The sequence below is a fragment of the Anomaloglossus baeobatrachus genome, chromosome 6 (genome assembly GCF_048569485.1).
Source record: "Anomaloglossus baeobatrachus isolate aAnoBae1 chromosome 6, aAnoBae1.hap1, whole genome shotgun sequence".
Lineage (NCBI taxonomy): Eukaryota > Metazoa > Chordata > Amphibia > Anura > Aromobatidae > Anomaloglossus > Anomaloglossus baeobatrachus.
This window is the reverse complement of record NC_134358.1, coordinates 431,051,183-431,072,547: the sequence shown is the minus strand read 5'-3', so window position 1 is coordinate 431,072,547 and position 21,365 is coordinate 431,051,183. Positions and strand designations below refer to the sequence as shown.

The following is a 21,365-nucleotide window of genomic DNA, read 5'->3' as shown; positions in this document are numbered from 1 at the left end:
CAGTCTGGGGAGTATATGAGCTGCATGGAGAGTATATGAGCAGGATGAGGGTATATAGCAGGCTGGGGAGTATATGAGCTGCATGGGGAGTATATAGCAGGATGAGGGTATATAGCAGGCTGGGGAGTATATGAGCAGCATGGGCAGTATATGAGCAGCATGGGCAGTATATGAGCAGGATGAGGGTATATAGCAGTCTGGGGAGTATATGAGCTACATGGAGAGTATATGAGCAGGATGAGGGTATATAGCAGGCTGGGGAGTATATGAGCAGGCTGGGGAGTATATGAGCAGGATAGGGGTATATTATGAGCAGCATGGGGTGTATATAGCAGGCTGGGGAGTATATGAGGAGGATGAGGGTATATAGCAGGCTGGGGAGTATATGAGCAGCATGGGGAGTATATGAGCAGCATGGGGAGTATATGAGCAGGCTGGGGAGTATATGAGCAGGATATTACCCCATAATAGTGTCAGCAGCAGATCCTCGCCCCATATGTGTGTCATGACCACATTTTCTGCTTAAAATTTTATTTTCCTATTTTCCTCCTCTAAAACCAGGGTGCGTCTTATAGTCCGAAAAATACGGTATAAGCTAGTCATAGATATTTAAGAAAGTGAATCTTGACTTTTTCGGATTCTGTAGCCTTTATTTCTTACTCTGTAAACTTGTGCTGATGCATCATATATTAAGCATGTCATAAAGCATAATAAAGAGAACTCAGTCACAAAAGCTGTATAGTTGTGGAAATGAAAGCGTTAAGAATGCACTGCAGTGTGATAACAAAAACTTAAAAGGTTCATTGAAGATTAAAAGTGATTTTTTTTTTTTCTACGCGCTTCCTTCAGGAGTAAATCACAGATGTACATATTTTTGCAATACTCTTTGTGTTGTACCATTGTTCTTGTCCTTATTAGTTTTCAATGACTATTGCAGATAATTGCATTATTTTGCAGTGTAGATTGTCTTTTCAATTATCGACTTCTGCCCAGTATTGATAGTGAATAAGAGAATTGCAGTATAATGAATGCCTGTTGGAGTTTACAGTGTTATTAACAGGTCATCCCTCTGTTCACAGAAAGTCCAGAGACTGGCCTCACAGGCTGTGGAGTGCGTCAGCTCCTTTGCAGTCGATTTCTTCCTGCAAACACATTTATTCCATGCAGGGATTTTATGGCATCTGCTTATTTATCCCTTTAACTATGACTTTACATTGGAAGAAAGTGGCATTCAGAAGAATGAAGATACAAATCAACAGGTATGTGCTTATAATCTCTTTATACTCCAGTCTGCTCCGATAGAACTTCAGCAGCACACAATGTAGAAACACTTTGCCCCTCATATTAATGGGGGAAATAATGTCGATTTTTTGTGTGCTAGTGGCTGGCTCTAATGCTCCTGCTTAGGCTACTTTCACACTTGCGTTGAACGGTATCCGTTGCATTGCGTTGTGTAACGGATGCAACGGATGTGTTGCATATAGTGACACAACGGATGCAACGGATGCTGCAAAACAACGCAATTCGTTTTGATTTTTTTTTTTTTTTTTTTCCCGGTTTTACCAGCGGCAGACTATAGTGAACGATCAGCTGATCGTTCCCTGCAGCCGGCCGCTGGGTGATCAGCTGATTGCTCCCAGTAGCCGGCCGCCGGGTGATCAGCTGATCGCTCCCGCCCGCCGGGTGATCAGCTGATCGCTCCCGCCCGCCGGGTGATCAGCTGATCGCTCCCGCCCGCCGGGTGATCAGCTGATCGCTCCCGCCCGCCGGGTGATCAGCTGATCGCTCCCGCCCGCCGGGTGATCAGCTGATCGCTCCCGGCTGCCGGGTGATCAGCTGATCGCTCCCTGCAGCCGGCTGCCGGGTGATCAGCTGATCTCCCGCCCGCCGGGTGATCAGCTGATCGCTCCCGGCTGCCGGGTGATCAGCTGATCGCTCCCTGCAGCCGGCTGCCGGGTGATCAGCTGATCGCTCCCGGCCGCCGGGTGATCAGCTGATCGCTCCCGGCCGCCGGGTGATCAGCTGATCGCTCCCGGCCGCCGGGTGATCAGCTGATCGCTCCCTGCAGCCGGCCGCCGGGTGATCAGCTGATCGCTCCCTGCAGCCGGCCGCCGGGTGATCAGCTGATCGCTCCCTGCAACCGGCCGCCGGGTGATCAGCTGATCGCTCCCTGCAACCGGCCGCCGGGTGATCAGCTGATCGCTGTCACTTGCCGGCGCCCGGGCATGCCGGCGGGCGGGCGCTCAGCTGAGCGCTGTGACTTGCCGGCGGCCGGGCATGCTGGTGGCCGGTCATTCAGCTGAGCGCTGTCGCTTGCCGACGGCCGGGCGCTCAGCTGAACGTTCGGCCACCGCGAGCCAAAATAAAGTTTGATTTAAAAAAAAAAAAAAAAAAAAAAAAAAAAGAGCATGCGCAGTGAAATCCAGAGGATTCCGCTGCTCAAAATAACGTTACATGCTGCGTTCCTCCCGCTGGGCGGAAGCAACGGAGCGTCGCCCAGCGGAAGCAACGCAGCTCCTTTTGGTACAATCCGTCAACCATACAAGTCTATGGGAAACAGCGGAATCCGTTAACGGATTCCGCTGTTTCCCAAAAGGGCGGATTGTAACGGAAGGAAAATAACGCAAGTGTGAAAGTACCCTTAGAATGAAATGGCCATAGACCCATAGGGCTTGTTCACACAGTGTTTTTAATGCATTTTTTTGCGATTTCTTCCATTCAGGAAAAAATGTAGTGTTTTTATATTAACAGCACAATATTTAAGGTTACAAAATCTCTTTCACACAGTGTGTTTTATTTTGGCCATATTGATTTTTGGCCTTTGTTGCATTTTGCTTTTTTTTTTCTTAAAGAACCACGATATGTCTATTCTTTCAGGTTTTTACTGCTGATTTCTTCCCATTGAGATGGCCTAACACAAAAGGCGCTAAAAATACATGAGAAATGCACAATGTTTACTGTAGTTTTCTGCATGTTTTTATGCAGAAAAAGAACTACATGTAAAGCGACATTTTAGTGTGTGTTTCTATGATGCACATGAACATTGTCACAATTGTCAGTCTATCCTGCTTCAGAAGCTTCTGCAATTTACCAAGACCTTTTTCTTACAGACATTGCTGGTGCTCCAATCCGTCTGAGATGACACAATGCAAGGCTATATTCACACACTACGGATTTGTCACAGAAGTTTTTTTTTATTGCTCAATGATCAGAGCAGAAATATAATATATGGAATATGTTTTCACTCTACAAATCTGCTGTGTGAATATAGCCACTTGGATCTTACAAAGACTATGTACAGTACTGTGCAAAGGTTTTAGGCGGGTGTTGGAAAATAATTATACAACGTAAAAATGTTTTTTTAAAAAAATAGAAGTGTTAATAACTCTATTTATATCAACTAATCTAAATTATAGTAGTTGGTGTGACTATGCTTTGTCTTCAAAACCGTATCAAACAGTCAATTCTAGGTACACTTGTACTCAGTCTCTGAAGGAACTCAACAGGGAGATTGTTCTAGACATGTAGTAGAACCTTCTACAGATCTCCTTTGGACCTTGGCTTGCACAAATCCTTCTGTCACTTTATGCAATCCTAGACTGAGTTGATGATGTTCAAATCAGGGCTCTGTGACGACCATATGATCACTTCCAGGATTCCTTTTTATTTTTTAATGTTTAATCTTTTTATTAAACTTTTAAGATATTACAGTAGATAACAGTATGCAAAGTCGCCTTATATCAATTATATGGTTCCAACCAAATACAAAATTAGTGAGACCACATGTAGCAAAGGGTTCCCTAAAAAAGGCAGTAGGTCTCTCCAGGAACAAGGTTAACCAACAAATAAGTCTCGGTGACTATATTATTGTAGCAGGAAGCATAAGAGAAACCAGAAATAGGGATAGCGCAAAAGTCTAGAGAAATAAAAGGAGAAATGACTATCTAGAGAAGAAAGGAAGATTGGAAAGGGAAGAAGAAAGGGAGCAGAGGATTCCGGAAAGAGTTTGCTCGATATTAGTTTCCACATTCGCCCAGGGAAGCATACAAGAGATTATTCGGCCTAGGATTATTCCCCCCCCCCTTCTTTCATTTTTTTTTTTTTTTTACTTATGATGATTCTAAATGACATTGGCTGTATGTTTGGGGTCATTGTTCTGCTGTAGAATAAATTTTGTGGCAATCGGACACCTCCAAGTTATTGTTACCACTTTTTGGCCCTTTGCCAAGCAATCTGCCTTCTGTTACAACCAAATATTTCACATTTTGAGTCACCTGCCCAAAGAACCTGCTGTCATTTTTCTGTATCCCAGTTCCTATGGTTTTTTTTTTGCATAATTGAGTTACTTGGGCTTGTTTCTATGTGGGAGGTAAGATTTCTAGCTGCAATTCTTCCTTGAAGAGCATTTCTGGACAGACTTATCTGAACAGTAGATGGGAATAGTTGGGTCCCACTTATTGCAGCTAGTTCTGAACTGATGGCACTGTTAATCATCTTCTGATTTCACAGGGAAGTATGATTTGTCCTTTATCCACTACACCAAGCGTCCTTGGCCGACCACTGTGTCTACAGTCTTAACATTACCCATTTCTTGGTGCCTTAAATGCTGAGAAATACAAGCAGATACTCACCCTTTATGCAATACCATCTTGGAGAAGTCTGGCTCAGAATTTATTCTATAGCATGACAACAACCTCAAACATATAGCCATTGCCATTAAGAATCATTTTGAGCGTAAAGAATAACAAGGAGTATTGAAAGTAAAGATATGGTCTCTAAATCTGTGTGAGGTTACATAAATACAGAAGGATTTGCTCAAGCAAATAGAAGATCTGTGGTGACTTCTCCAAGGTGTTTAGAACAAACTTCCTGCCAAGTTCCTTCAAAAACTGTGTGCAAGTGTATCTAGTAGGATTGATACTGCTTTGAAGACTAATAATTGGTATAACCACCGTTTATTTGTTTTAGATTTCTGCTTCCTTAATTTACTTTCCATGTTGTTAATTAAATAATAAACTATTATGCCTTCTCTTTTTGAAAGCATTTCTTCCACACATACCTAAAACATTCTCACAGTACTATATGATACAAAAACTTTACTGAATGTCTCAGATCAGCTCTGTCCCCTCCTCACTATGTTGTGTTGTATATCTAAATATGTGATTTACAAACTGTTAATAAGGAGCTCCTCCATTTCCAGGTTAGGGCTATCTTCACAAATTATTTCTTTTTTTGTATTTACTTATAATTAAGAAATAAGTTCTCACTTTGTTAAAAAAAAAATGTAATTACAAACTGATTATCAAGTCTTCATTTTGCCCTACTTTCATTACCCTCGAATGTTGATCACTGTGTCTTTCTCCTAATTGAATAGGAAGTTGCCAACAGTCTTGCCAAGCTCAGCCTTCTTGCTCTAAGCCGATTAGGGGGATATTTACCAAACGAACAAGTAACCCCTGAAAACCCTGCTATACGGAAAAGCTTAGCGGGGATGCTTACTCCTTATGTTGCTCGGAAACTTTCTGTGTCTTCCCCTGAAGAGGTATATTGTGATGTATCCATAATTATCATCCTGGTGTTTACGATCAGTCTTTTGTTTTACAGTCAAATCAATAATTTGTAGTCATTATGACAAATTCTATTTAAACTTGTCACTCAAACTAATAGTCATTATAATTATTTCATAAATCAATATTACATGTGAAAATAATTAGCTTTGCAATATATCTTAAGAGAAATCTACTGGATTTTTCATTTTGTAAGACACAATTCTCGAGTTGAATCTGTATTCAGTGAACACAGATTTTCTGAATACAGAGATAGATGGCAGTTGGTGCTAATAAAATTCTATGTAAAGGGTGAGGAGGGAGGGGCTAGAAGAGCTCCTCCCCCTTCCCCTCTATATAGAATTTTATTAATTTCAGCTGTCATCTTCTGTATCAGTAATCTGAAAATCTGTCTTCACTTAACACAGATTTTCCCCTTGATTTCTATGAATGAATGATCAGTCCTGATGGAGACAAGCAAATTTATCATATATTACAAAGTGTCTTATTTTCATGATTAATGAAATAAATAGTAAATTTAGTTTTTAATTTTTAACACTAATTTGTTTTTACAGTGTGTGATTTATCGATTGCGATTAATTTAACGTATAACTATTACAATCTATTCTATTTTCCTAGTTGGTAGAATTGTGAGGTTTTCCTTCGTAATTTCATATTGATAATTTTCAAAGACATTTACCGGAAGGTGTACGCAATGCTTGAATTTACTATTGTGATGATCATTACTATGTTTCTTCCTTTTTACTTCTCAGACTCTCAAAATGCTGAACAGTAACACAGAAAGCCCCTACCTGATATGGAACAATGGTACCCGAGCAGAACTCTTAGAGTTTCTAGAATCTGAGCAGGAAAGCATGACAAGACGAGTAAGAAATCAAGTTTATGGATTATTTGCGCTCTTGGGAGTCAATGGGGAATATCCATTGATTTCTATTATGTGCAATATAATAAGAAACGTAATAAGATTTATACTTTTTCTTTTCCAGGGAGAATGTGATAAAAGTTATGGGGCTGATTTTGTGTTCAGTGATCACTCCAAGGAGCTGATTGTGGGAGAGATTTTTGTGCGGGTGTACAATGAACAGCCCACGTTCCAGCTTGAGGTGAGGGTTCACTGGTGATTTCTAAATGGAAAGTGAAGGAAGGTTTCTGGTATTTTTAGCGGTAAGGATAGTTCAATCTGCAATACCATTCTTGCCATCAAAAAAGAAAAGCTATTCTAACCCTTTATCTATTCAATGCTGAAATCTGCCAAAGCCGTCAGTTGTGTTTTTTTGGACTGTGCAATTTTTTTTACTTGATCACAGACTTGATACAGTGCCAATAGCCATTTAGTCAGACATTAAAATGAGTGCCTTATGTCAGGAAACATTGTAGGCTGTGTAGGAAAATATTTGCAGATGGTTTCCTATGTAAGAAAAAAATCAGCTATGAAATATTTCTAGTTGTAATATTTAGTCGTGCTGATTTTGAGACTAAACTTACTTGGATGTAGAATTTGTACCATTTGATATTGTTTTTGCCCCTCTTTTCTTTTTCTTGCATAGGCACCGAAAACTTTTGCTGCTAGTCTGCTCGATTATATTGGATCCCAAGCCCAATACCTTCATACACTCATGGCCATGACCCAGACTGGAAAAGTGGAGTCTGAGCAGCATGGAGAAAGATTACAAAAGGTTGAAATGGCCCTGGAAGCTTTAAGGAACGTAATCAAGCACAACCCTGGTAGTTAATAATAATATTATTATTCCATTAATTAATGCAATTATCTCTCATTGGTATCCCATGGATGATTTCACTGATATAGCTGAAACACTTTTATAGTGCGGCACCTTTAGCCTTCCTAGTCATAATTTTGATGTAAAAAACTTGTTACTCTGTACTGCGTGTGCAGTGCACGCTGTCAAGAATCTTGTGTTCCCAATGAGAATGAGTGGTCCTGGGACCACACACATGTAATTTGCATACATGCGGTCATATGCCAACTAGACCTACTCACTCAATTCACTTCTATTACGCTAAGCTGAGCACGTCTAGTCTGAATGTAGCCAGAGTGTACACATCGCATTATTTCAGTCCCATGACTGCCCTCTCTTTGCCTCATTACCTGAGAATCCATGACAGAGTGCAGTGCACATACTGTAAGGATTCAGAAGTCTCCAGTTACATATAGTGACTGCAGCCTTTCATCAGAAGAATGGACAACCCTTCAAATGATTTATTTATTGCTTCAGGTTCGCTAAGTGACTCAGTCAGTTCTCCTATAGTATGTCCTAAAAGCAAAGCCAGGCGCAGTCATATATTGATTTGGGCTGATATGTTAAATACAAAGAGGGATTTTTCATACTTATTCCTTTATAACATATATCAATGTCTCTTCTTTCTCACGAGCCGTTAGTGATTGTATATTTGGGTATAATCCACATTTACTGTTGTGTTCATATGACCTCTTTTTGTAGTGTTCCTGCATCACATGTGTCTAGTGAGTAATGTGGCCTTTTTTATGTCAGGGTCAGAGACTGAATGTATTGGACACTTCAAGCTGATCTTTTCATTGCTGCGAGTTCATGGAGCTGGAAAGGTTCAGCAGCTTGCGTTGGAGGTAAAGTATTCCAGTTTAGCATAAATGTACCCCGGCTTCAGAAAACCTTTTGAAGAACTGTCCTTTAGATGATGATGAGGATTTTCACTACCTTCATTTTCCTGTATTTTTTCTACTTTGTGGAACAGGTTGTCAACATAGTCACAAGTAATCAGGAATGTGTTAATAACATTGCCGAGTCCATGGTGCTCTCCAGCTTATTATCTCTATTGCATTCATTGCCAACAAGTAAGTTTTTACTTTTCTTTTTTTTATTTTTTCCATTAATGTTACATATATTTAAGCCCTCCACAACTGATAACACATTAACGTCATCAGCAGTGTCCCTGTTTTTGATGCGGGCTCACACGCTGAACCCGCATCTTTCCGCCACTTGATAGCTGATTAAATCAGCCATCAAGTGCCTTAACATATGTGGGTGTATATGAGACCTGTTAAATGCCTGTGTCAATTATTGACAGCTGCATATAACATGCACAGACAAAAAGCATGTAATTGATTTCGCCCGTCGGCGCTAATCACGTGATCATTGGGCGTCAATGGGTTGGGGTTGGGTTCCAGGCGACTACAGAAGCCCTCCCATGTCTGTCATCACAATCCTTTTTGAACGCCAGTCCGTGCCTGGTGTTCATAGGAGATCAGGATTTTTACTATACTGAGCACTGCTATGTAGAACACAAGCAATTAGAAGATCAGAGCTTCAATTCCCATAAGAGGAAGAAAAAAAAAAGTTGTAAATATTTTAAAAAAATAAATAAAAAAACACATTCAAATCACCCTCTTTTGCCCTAAGAAATATGTAACAAAAAAAATACAAATATTTTGTTATAAAAATGTCCTATCTATCAAAATATAAAATAAATGAATTCGATTGGTAAACTGTGTAGCAAAATTAAAATCTAAACCCCAGAATTACGTTGTGGTTTTTTGTTTTTGTTTTTTTTTGGTCGCAGCAGCATTGAAATAAAAGGTGATCAAAACATCGTATCTACCCTAAAATGGTATCCGTAAAAACATCAGCTCAGGGCCCAAAACATAATATCATACAGTCCTAGATCCTAAAAAATCCTGAGATCCTTGCGGACAAAAGCAAATTTATTTATTTTTTATTTTTTTATTTATTCAAAATTACAAATCCTCCTGCAAAAAAACCCCACAAGCTGTCATATGGCTCGTATAGTGGAAAAATAAAAAAGTTATAACTCATGGAAGAAAGGGAGGAAAAAAATGGAAAATTTCCCCGGGGGTGAAGGTGTTCATACATTCATCCCATGGTCATTGGATTATGCATCCCACAGACAAGGCAATTGTACTGGGCTTTACTGTGTGTGTGTGTGTGTGTGTGTGTGTGTATAATATATATATATATATATATATATATATATATATATATATATATATATATATATATATATATATATATATATATATATATATATATATATATATATATTATGTATGTATGTATATGTGTGTGTGTATATATATATATATATATATATGTGTATATATATGTGTATATATGTGTATATATATGTGTATATGTATGTGTATATGTATGTGTATATATGTGTATGTGTATATATGTGTATATATGTATGTGTGTATGTATATATGTATATATGTGTATGTATGTATATATATGTATGTATATATATGTATGTATATGTATGTATGTATATATATATATATATATATATATATGTGTATATATATATATATATTATAATATGTGAAGCTGAGCTGCACATGATTTTTAAAGTGATTTTACTTGTCTTCTATTCTTCTATTCTCAGGTCGGCAGCTTGTTATTGCAACTCTGTATGCCTTAACATCTAATACAAAAATCATAAAGGAGGCCATGTCCAAAGGTAAGGCCATGTCCAAATGTAAATGGTGCTGTTTATTCATTGCCATTATCACCACCGTATGACCATGTTACCCAGTGGCTTGGTGGTACATAGAGACCCCTGAATGTCACTGCCCAAATGATAGATTTTGTAACTACCGTATATATTTGCATATAAGCCGAGTTTTTGAGCCCTTTTTTTTTTTATGCTGAAAACGCCCCCCTCAGCTTATACTAGAGTGAGGTTCCCAGAAAATTGTTTTCTCATTTGTCCTCTGTTCCTGCAGTGTCCTCTTACCTGCTTCTTGCAGACCGCAGGCACATAGACCCCTCCATATTTTTATTTTTTAAATTTACCAGTAGCTACTGCATTTCTCACCTTAGGCTCATATTCGAGTCAATAAGTTTTCCCAGTTTTTTTGTGGTAAGATTAGGAGCCTCGGCTTATACTCGGGTCGGCTAATATTCAAGTATATACGGTACTATTGTTCTATAGTGACACCAGCAATGTGAAAGTTTCACCAAAACTTACCACTAGAGTCCAAACTGTACTGTACAACTGCCAGGTTTGTATATATGCAATATATGTGTAGCCTCCGGTTTAATTTTTTTTTTCTTTTCTTTTCAGGAGCTTTAATTTACTTATTGGATATGTTTTGTAACTCAACTCACCCCCAGGTCCGATCACACACAGCTGAGCTGTTTGCCAAGATGACAACTGACAAACTTGTTGGCCCCAAGGTGGGTTAGTTTTCTTAGTATATTTTCTCAGATACCGTATTTTTCGGACTATAAGACTTGTCCTAGGTTTAGACAGCAGAAAATAGGAAAAACATTTTTCCTATTGATTAAAACGTCCCTGGTGGTGTAAACTAGCGGTGTCATTGGCACTAATTTTAATGTACTAGGGTAGATTAGCGAGGTAATAAATCTATTGTTAGTGTGTCATTGCAGTGTGTATTATACGCACACAGCTCTGCTACTTGGAAACTACATGCACATATAAACATAAAGATCTGCTACATGCAAACAACATGCAGATATAGACACGCATAGAGCTCTGCTACATGCAAACTACATGGACATATACTGTAGACACACATACAGTGCTGCTGCATGCACATCTGCGCACACACGTTACATGACCAAATCTTACGTTACACTTGCATACATACGTGCACACACATTATCACACCTTGCAGTCTCACACACACTCCTCATCTGGAGCTGAATGAATGCTGCACGTCTTGAGCAGCTGAAGGACCTTCTAGAAAGTTAACTTTAGTACCTTTCAGATCATGTGACCAAGTTTCTGGTCTGACACTGATCACATGATTTTAAACGTGCTAAAGTTAAACAGAGGTTAGAAGGTTCCTCAGCTGCTCAGCTCCTGCAGACTCAATTGGTTCAGCTCCCGACAGCTTCTTATCCTGCTCTGCACCGATCACACTGATCAGTGTGCGGTAGGAGTAGAGAGGGCAGCTCTGCGTGACTGGGAAGGATGTGCTGTCAGCGTTCTTCTTCTCCAGGCTAGAAGCACACACTTAACCAGGAGTTTTTCTTGTTAAAAAGTGCATCTTGTAGTCTAAAAAATACGGTAATTAAACTGCATTTTCTTTATAGCACCACTCGTGCTTTTTTTCTTGTTAATGAACCGCTGGAGTAGTGCTTTAAATCTAAGTCCCCTGCCCCTAGCTTCATACTCGCCTGCCGCCATCTTCACCAGTTATCACCGCAGATCCTGTTGGGCTCCAGCAATTCGTGATCTGCCAGCAGCTGCGGTGTTTTATGGAGTGCATAGGAGGTCACTATTCAATGTACCGTAACTCTACGAGCGCCTCGTTCTGGACTTGTTCTGGCTCTCATAGACTTACATTGAGCTCTTGTGCTGTAATTTCTAACTTCTGGCCAGTCAGAAATTAGTCACAAAATAATGCCCCGGCACTGGAGTGATGCTGAAAAAGTACGAAAATGCCGGAGGGTAAAATATAAGACAGGTGACTTAGTTTTAAAGTGCCATTCCAGCCCTGGAAAAAAAGCCAAAAAGGCTGCATTGGTGCTTTAAAGGCATAGCTAATACAAAGCTTTCTTTGTACCTTTTTAGGTCAGAATTGCATTGATAAAGTTCTTACCAGGGGTGTTCATGGACGCAATGAGGGACAACGCTGAAGCTGCTGTTCATATATTTGAAGGAACCCATGAAAATCCAGAATTAATTTGGAATGATAATTCCAGGGAAAAAGTATCCACCACAGTCCGGGAAATGATGCTAGAGTAAGTGGAAATAAGAAACTTCTGCATAGCCCTTATGATATGTAATGGCTCTTCCACGGTGTCTGCTCTCCGTACACACCACTGAAGTGCAGCTTTATCTGTAAACAGATCCCATGTGTAAAAACATTGCTTTATTTGGCTTATGTGGAGCTACAGCTGTATTCACAATTCCACAGGCTTAAGGACTACCCATCCCTAATGTGGGACTGCCATTTTTTTATTTATTTTTTTTTTACATAAAAGCAGGCAGACCCATAATTGTTAATTACTTAATAACAAAAGCTCTCAGAAGAATCCCTAATGTCCCCTAAAAAGGTTGGACTTTCTTGCAATAGTCAGTCCCAAACTTTTAGATTGTATTATCCTGGCATGTAGCGCCCCCCCAAAACCCCTCTTCCAGTAAGAAAAAACAAAAACCCACAAACAAATAGGATCTCACTTTTTGTACTAACCTAGCGCTGCCATATACTTTACTAAGCTGCTACTGAACAGTAACTGCTCTAATGGACAGCCCTATACTGCTGAGCAGTAAGTACTGTAAATGCAGGCTGTTATACATCATAAATGTTACTATGATTTATTTTTTTTTTTTTGCAGAATATATTTATATATGATGTAAAACTGTATTTACAAAGTATTCCTTCTCAGCCACTTACTTCATCTGAGTTACTGTTTGTGACACGCCCTTGTGATTCTCATAGTAAGCATATTATGGCTATGACTCCTCCACCGATGTGCAACATACTGGGGTTACACGGCCACAAAGCTTCATGTTTCTGTGTGCAATCTAGAAATATGTGATGATTACATGTACACTAGGGAATATCTATTTTATGTAGTCCCAGTTATTGGGTCTTGTAGTAAATGTTTAATCTAGCTGTTCTTTTAGTATTATTGTGTATTGGTATAGTATTTGTATTGGTGTTTATATTGGTTTGTATTGGTATGGAATTTTTAGTATTGCTATTGTGGGCTGGTATGGTGATGGTATTTGTATTGGTATAGTATTTGTATTGGGTTTGCATTGGTATTGGATATTGATATTGTATTGGTATTGATATGGTATTTGATTTTTTTTTTTATTTGTAATGGGTACTGATATGGTATTTGTATTGGTTTGTATTGGGTATTGTCACGAACCACCGGGGGGGTCACTCAGAAATCCCCCGCGCTGGCTACCAGTACGTCACAATCGGGGGGTAGCAAGGGGGTGTCACCCCTCCTTTATACCTCCCGACAGACAGAGCACATGACGCGCTCTCTAGCGCCCCTCTTATAGTCAGGCCAATTATGGAATTGCCCGACAATAAGCAAGGAGGCCGCTATACTACTTATGCCGATTATTGCAGAGTCCCCGGTGAGAGTAAGGTATATATTCCCCCGACCTCCGCGGGCGGAATATATAAAATCTCCCCGAATCTCACTGGCCTCCCCACAATAATCCTTGGCACAATTCGCTGCCACCAACCGATTTACGGTAACTATTAGCCGAACACACAGACGTGGGATTCTAGATCGAGATAACAGAACAGCCCAAGATTAATTATATAATTTAATCAGCCTAAAGCACACTAGAAACTACAATATATACAATAGGGAATCTACAGAATATACATATGTCAGAGTACAGTTACAATCAAAGCATGGGTTACAAACAGGCATACACAGTTCCAGCAGTTACCTTGTTGCGTCTGGCCACAGGGGGGCGCTGTAGACCAGGTTTCCAGGAACTCCCTCACAGGTCTTTCCCAACCAGGCCCCCGAGCAGAAGAACACTGGAAAATGGCCGAAGTAGGGTTATCAACCTGGGCAGATCCAGGTCCCCTCCTACCTTAGTGACCTCACAGGGAAGCACTGCCACTCCCCCTGCATGGATCAGAATTATCCAGCAAAGGGGATATTGGCCATAACTTTGCCTGGGAGCGTCGTAGGCGGACGCCAATGCTCTCATTGTGACAGTTATGAATTTAGCTACAGAACGAGGGGACTCATGACCTGTCTACGAGTTCCCATATGGCTGATATCACGCCTGGGGTATTTCCCAAGCTCCCCCTTCCATAAAAAAGGTGTGCCAGCATCGTCCGCCTGCGCAAACACCATTTTTATGGTTGCCATATTTATCGGAGATATGGCTTGCGAGATATGAACCATTTTTTACTGGAGTCGTTCTGTCTGGCTACTTCCAAGCCTTGCTAATGAGATACAACTCTTGTTACAGGGTGACGGCAGGGAGTCATCCTGGGTCCATTGTCCTCACATCATCTCATCTCCATATCAGAGGAGATGGCTGTTGGAGGTGTAAGTGGGATGTGACACCTCCACAGATGCTGGACATTTGAGAACAAGAAGGGAGGGGGGGCACTGCCAGGGAGTGATGAGAGCAATTATGACTTCTAGTCATAATTCCTCTTCATATCCCAGGATTTACCTCACAGGTATTGATATGGCATTTGCATTGGTTTGTATTGGTATTGGTTTTTGATATGGTATTTATATTGGTTTTGGGTATTGATGTGATATTTGTATTGGATTGTATTAGTATTGGGTATTGATATGGTATTTTCTTTGTCGCTCCTAATTGGGAGACCCAGACAATTGGGTGTATAGCTACTGCCTCCGGAGGCCACACAAAGTACTACACTTAAAAGTGTAAGGCCCCTCCCCTTCTGGCTATACACCCCCCCGTGGGATCACGGGCTCCTCAGTTTTATGCTTTGTGCGAAGGAGGCCAGACATCCACGCATAGCTCCACTGTTTAGTCAGCAGCAGCTGCTGACTATGTCGGATGGAAGAAAAGAGGGCCCATACTAGGGCCCCCAGCATGCTCCCTTCTCACCCCACTTTCTGTCGGCGGTGTTTGTTAAGGTTGAGGTACCCATTGCGGGTACGGAGGCTGGAGCCCACATGCTGATTCCTTCCCCATCCCCATTAGGGCTCTGGGTGAAGTGGGACTTTACCGGTCTCCGGGCACTGAGGCCGTGCTCCATCCACAGCCCCTGGAGGATCTGCTGGATACGGAGCGGAGTTTTCTCAGGGACAGGACCCTGCTCCATCAAGGTACTCCGTGTCCCCGTGCTTATCGCACGCACACTGCAGCATTGCTGGGTGTGTTAGTGCGCCGGGGTAAACAGCGCTGCTGCGCTGGTGCCGTTACTCACTACAGCTCTGCTGAGTGAGGTGACTTTGTACGATCGGCCGATCCGGCCGCTGGGGTCAGTGTTTACTGGTCGCGGCTGGGATTTGTGGTGCGCCGGGGACTTCCGCGCTGGCCGTGCATATATGACGGCCGCGCTAGATTACTACAGTCCCCGGCTTTTGCGGCCTAGTTCGTATCGTTCCCGCCCCCGGACCTGCCAGTCAGGAGGAGGGCGGGACGCTGTACAGTCCAGCAGCGTTAAGAGCTGGAGTCTGTTTTACATACTCCAGCCCTCACACTAGGCACAGGGGGACGCAGCTTCCCGCTCTTTTGTTTGGGACGCCCACGGTCCGCCCCTCTTCACAGGACGCCGGCAGCCATTCCTGCCTGCACGCTGAACTGCGGAGGGGAGGCTGGGAGACCCAGACAAGGGATTCTACGATCTCACACCCGCTTTTCAGCGGGCGGTAAGCAGCCCTCAAGGGCTCTCCCCCACTTGTGCCATAGTGTACTTTTGTATTTTGTGCTGGCAATACTTTGCACTGTACAGTCGCTGGTGGTTTTCTGCTATATACCCTCCTTAGATTTCTCAAGGAGATAACAGCATGTCGTCCGCAAAAAGCAAAAGTGCCAAGGCACGGACTTTATATGCTGCTTGTACCGCATGTGGGGCTACTCTACCGGCAGGTTCCACTGACCCCCATTGTGTGCAGTGCTCGGCCCCTGTGGCAATTGCTCAGCCGGGGCCGCTGCTAGAGGTGACCCAGGGAGAACCACCTGTAAATGCTGTCCAGGTGACAGGGACGGAGTTTGCAGCTTTTGCTGACAGATTGTCTATGACTATGTCTAAAATTCTTGAAACATTGCAGTCTAGACCAGTAACTCAGACCATGGGCACTGTTGATCCATTGCCCCCTGGTCCCCCTCAGCTGGACCACTTCCTAGCTCCGGGGGTGTCATATGCACCCCAGGGTGACGGCTCTGACTCGGACGACAGTCCCAGACAACCTAAGCGGGCTCGCTATGAGCGACCCTCAACTTCATCACACTGGTCAGGGTCCCAGCGGGACGACTCTCTGTGTGATGAGGCGGATGTAACTGATCAGGAGTCTGATGCTGGGGCCGCTCTCAATCTAGATACCCCGGATGGTGACGCCATAGTGAATGATCTTATAGCGTCCATCAATAGGATGTTAGACATTCTCCACCAGCTCCTCTTGCGGAGGAGGCAGCTTCACAGCAGGAGAAATTCCATTCCAGGTATCCCAAGCGTAAATTAAGCACGTTTCTGGACCACTCTGACTTTAGAGACGCAATCCAGAAACACCACGCTTATCCAGATAAGCGTTTTTCCAAACGGCTTAAAGATACACGCTATCCTTTTCCCCCGGACGTGGTCAAGGGCTGGACACAGTGTCCCAAGGTGGACCCTCCAATCTCCAGGCTTGCAGCCAGATCTCTAGTTGCAGTGGAAGATGGGGCGGCACTTAAAGATGCCACTGACAGACAGATGGAGCTCTGGTTAAAATCCATCTATGAAGCTATTGGAGCGTCGTTGGCGCCAGCATTCGCAGCCGTATGGGCACTCCAAGCTATTTCAGCTGGGCTTACACAGGTCGACACGGTCACACGTACATCTGCTCCGCAGGTGGCACCCTTGACCTCTCAAATGTCTGCATTCGCATCTTACGCGATTAATGCTGTCCTAGACTCTACGAGCCGTACGGGGGTGGCGTCAGCCAACTCTGTGGTTTTACGCAGAGCCCTGTGGTTGAGAGAATGGAAGGCAGATTCTTCTTCCAAGAAGTGCTTAACCAGTTTGCCTTTTTCTCGTGACCGATTGTTTGGTGAGCGTTTGGATGAAATCATTAAACACTCCAAGGGTAAGGATTCATCCTTACCTCAGCCCAGACAAAACAAACCTCAACAGAGGAGGGGACAGTCTGGTTTTCGGTCCTTTCGAGGCTCAGGCAGGTCCCAATTCTACTCGTCCAAAAGGACTCAAAAGGATCAGAGGGGCTCAGATTCTTGGCGGACTCAATCACGCCCAAAAAAGCCAGCCGGAAGAACCGTTACCAAGACGGCTTCCTCATGACTCTCAGCCTCCTCTCTCCGCATCCTCGGTCGGTGGCAGGCTCTCCCGCTTTGGCGACATTTGGTTGTCACAGGTCAAAGACCATTGGGTGAGAGACATTCTGTCTCACGGGTACAGGATAGAGTTCTGCTCTCGTCCTCCAACTCGCTTCTTCCCCACCGCCCGACCGAGCCGATGCTCTGCTGCAAGCGGTGTCCGCTCTAAAGGCGGAAGGAGTGGTGACTTCTGTTCCTCTTCAGGAACAAGGTCACGGTTTTTACTCCAATTTGTTTGTGGTGCCAAAGAAAGACGGGTCGTTCCGTCCCGTCCTGGATCTAAAGCTGCTCAACAAACACGTAAAAACCAGGAGGTTCAGGATGGAATCTCTCCGCTCCGTTATCGCCTCAATGTCTCAAGGAGATTTCCTAGCATCAATAGACATCAAGGATGCTTATCTCCACGTGCCAATTGCGCCAGAGCATCAGCGTTTTCTACGCTTCGTTATAGGAAGCGAACACCTGCAGTTCGTAGCTCTACCTTTCGGGCTGGCGACAGCCCCTCGGGTCTTCACCAAGGTCATGGCAGCAGTAGTAGCAGTCCTGCACTCGCAAGGTCACTCCGTGATCCCGTATTTGGACGATCTACTTATCAAGGCACCCTCTCAAGAGGCATGCCAACACAGCCTAAACGTGGCACTGAAGACTCTCCAGAGTTTCGGGTGGATTATCAACTTTTCAAAGTCAAATCTAACCCCGACCCAATCACTAACATATCTTGGCATGGAGTTTCATACTCTCTCAGCGATAGTGAAACTTCCACTGGACAAACAGTGCTCGCTACAGATAGGGGTGCAATCTCTCCTTCAGGGCCAGTCGCACCCCTTGAGGCGCCTCATGCACTTCCTAGGGAAGATGGTAGCAGCAATGGAAGCAGTTCCTTTTGCGCAGTTTCATCTGCGTCCGCTACAATGGGACATTCTCCGCCAATGGGACGGGAAGTCGACGTCCCTCGACAGGGAGGTCTCCCTCTCTCAGGCAGCCAAGGAATCTCTCCGGTGGTGGCTTCTTCCCACCTCATTGTCAAAAGGAAAGTCGTTCCTACCCCCATCCTGGGCGGTGGTCACGACAGATGCGAGTCTATCAGGGTGGGGAGCAGTGTTTCTCCACCACAGGGCTCAGGGTACGTGGACTCGGAAAGAGTCCACCCTTCAGATCAATGTTCTGGAGATCAGAGCAGTCTATCTTGCCCTACAAGCCTTCCAACAGTGGCTGGAAGGCAAGCAGATCCGAATTCAGTCGGACAACCCCACAGCGGTGGCATACATCAACCACCAAGGGGGAACACGCAGTCGGCAAGCCTTCCAGGAAGTCCGGCGGATTCTGACGTGGGTGGAAGACACGGCATCCACCATATCCGCCGTTCACATCCCAGGCGTAGAAAACTGGGAAGCAGACTTTCTCAGTCGCCAGGGCATGGACGCAGGGGAATGGTCCCTTCACCCGGACGTGTTTCAGGAGATCTGTCGCCGCTGGGGGATGCCGGACGTCGACCTGATGGCGTCACGGCACAACAACAAGGTCCCGGTTTTCATGGCACGGTCTCACGATCACCGAGCTCTGGCGGCAGACGCCTTAGTTCAAGATTGGTCGCAGTTCCGACTACCGTATGTGTTCCCACCTCTGGCATTGTTGCCCAGAGTGCTCCGCAAAATCAGGTCCGACTGCCGCCGCGCCATTCTCGTCGCTCCAGACTGGCCAAGGAGGACGTGGTACCCGGATCTGTGGCACCTCACGGTAGGCCATCCGTGGGCACTACCAGACCGTCCAGACTTGCTGTCTCAAGGGCCGTTTTTCCATCTGAATTCTGCGGCCCTGAACCTGACTGTGTGGCCATTGAGTCCTGGATCCTAGCGGCCTCAGGTTTATCTCATGAAGTGGTTGCCACCATGAGACAGGCTAGGAAACCATCCTCCGCCAAGATCTACCACAGGACGTGGAGGATATTCCTATCTTGGTGCTCGGCTCAGGGAGTTTCTCCCTGGCCTTTTGCATTGCCTACTTTTCTTTCCTTCCTGCAGTCTGGGTTGGAAAAAGGTTTGTCGCTTGGCTCCCTTAAGGGTCAAGTCTCCGCGCTATCCGTATTTTTTCAGAAACGCCTGGCGCAACTTCCTCAGGTACGCACGTTCCTGCAAGGGGTTTGTCATATCGTCCCCCCTTACAAGCGGCCATTGGAGCCCTGGGACCTGAACAAGGTTCTAATTGCTCTCCAAAAGCCGCCTTTCGAGCCTATGAAGGAGGTTTCCCTTTCTCGTCTTTCACAGAAAGTGGCCTTTCTAGTGGCGGTCACGTCTCTTCGGAGAGTGTCCGAGCTGGCGGCGTTATCATGCAGATCTCCATTCCTGGTGTTTCACCAGGACAAGGTAGTTCTGCGTCCAATTCCAGAATTTCTTCCCAAGGTGGTATCTTCCTTTCATCTCAATCAAGATATCACTTTACCGTCTTTGTGTCCGCATCCAGTTCACCAATTTGAAAAAGGTTTGCATTTATTGGATCTGGTGAGAGCACTCAGGATCTACATTTCCCGCACGGCGCCTCTGCGCCGCTCGGATGCACTCTTTGTCCTTGTCGGTGGTCAGCGTAAAGGGTCGCAAGCTTCCAAATCCACCCTTGCGCGTTGGATCAAGGAACCAATTCTTCACACCTACCGTTCTGCTGGGCTTCCGATTCCATCAGGACTGAAAGCCCATTCTACCAGAGCCGTGGGTGCGTCCTGGGCATTACGGCACCAGGCTACGGCTCAGCAGGTGTGCCAGGCGGCTACCTGGTCGAGTCTGCACACTTTTACCAAGCATTATCAGGTGCATACCTACGCTTCGGCGGATGCCGGCCTAGGTAGACAAGTCCTTCAGGCGGCGGTGGCTCACCTGTAGGAAAGGGCTGTTTGACGGCCCTATCACGAGGTATTCTTTTACCCACCCAGGGACTGCTTTTGGACGTCCCAATTGTCTGGGTCTCCCAATTAGGAGCGACAAAGAAGAAGGGAATTTTGTTTACTTACCGTAAATTCCTTTTCTTCTAGCTCCAATTGGGAGACCCAGCACCCGCCCTGTTTTTCTTAGGAAATTTGTTTTTTTCGGGTGCACATGTTGTTCATGTTGAACAGTTCAGTTCTCCGAGGTTGTTTCTTGGGTTGAATTTGTATTTAAAACAGTTATTGGCTTTCCTCCTTCTTGCTTTTGCACTAAAACTGAGGAGCCCGTGATCCCACGGGGGGGTGTATAGCCAGAAGGGGAGGGGCCTTACACTTTTAAGTGTAGTACTTTGTGTGGCCTCCGGAGGCAGTAGCTATACACCCAATTGTCTGGGTCTCCCAATTGGAGCTAGAAGAAAAGGAATTTACGGTAAGTAAACAAAATTCCCTTCTTTATTGGTTTGTATTGGGTATTGATATGGTATTTGCATTGGGTATTTTTATGGTATTTGTTTGGATTGGTATTGTGTTATGGTATGTTGTGTATTGATTTCTATTGGTATTGGATATTGATATGATATTGGTATTGTGTGCTGGTATGTTATTTGTATTAGTATTTCTATTGGTTTATATTGGGTGTTGATATATTTGTATCGGTATGGTTTTTGTATTCTATATTTGTATTGGTATGATATTTCTATTGGTAAGGACATTCACTAATTCTCTTTTAACTTTTAGGCACTTTAGGCAGCAAGTTGAAAATCCTGATGCAAATTGGAGGGTAAGTTATTTTGAAATTTGAAATTATTTTGACGTTGTTTTAAATAGAAATCACCAATAGAAATGTTACTGTTCCTTTTTTTTTAATCCCTTTCTTATGTTGACTACAAAAT

The 21,365-nt window shown here is 43.8% G+C and overlaps 1 protein-coding gene across 4 annotated transcripts in view; it reads left to right on the top strand.

Moving 5' to 3' along the window:
• Nucleotides 1-21,365, top strand: part of DNAJC13 (DnaJ heat shock protein family (Hsp40) member C13) — a 317,458-nt gene that overhangs the window by 273,225 nt on the left and 22,868 nt on the right. For all 4 annotated transcript variants that reach the window (XR_012724354.1, XM_075315202.1, XM_075315201.1 and 1 more), the window contains 11 exons: nucleotides 1,080-1,259; nucleotides 5,375-5,542; nucleotides 6,320-6,433; nucleotides 6,554-6,670; nucleotides 7,115-7,292; nucleotides 8,078-8,169; nucleotides 8,298-8,397; nucleotides 9,966-10,040; nucleotides 10,647-10,759; nucleotides 12,123-12,292; nucleotides 21,211-21,253. Coding sequence is in view for 3 of the 4 variants with exons in the window: in XM_075315202.1 (XP_075171317.1) it covers nucleotides 1,080-1,259; nucleotides 5,375-5,542; nucleotides 6,320-6,433; nucleotides 6,554-6,670; nucleotides 7,115-7,292; nucleotides 8,078-8,169; nucleotides 8,298-8,397; nucleotides 9,966-10,040; nucleotides 10,647-10,759; nucleotides 12,123-12,292; nucleotides 21,211-21,253 (1,350 nt within the window). In the remaining variant the exon portion in view is untranslated. The remainder of the gene's footprint in view (nucleotides 1-1,079; nucleotides 1,260-5,374; nucleotides 5,543-6,319; nucleotides 6,434-6,553; nucleotides 6,671-7,114; nucleotides 7,293-8,077; nucleotides 8,170-8,297; nucleotides 8,398-9,965; nucleotides 10,041-10,646; nucleotides 10,760-12,122; nucleotides 12,293-21,210; nucleotides 21,254-21,365) is intronic.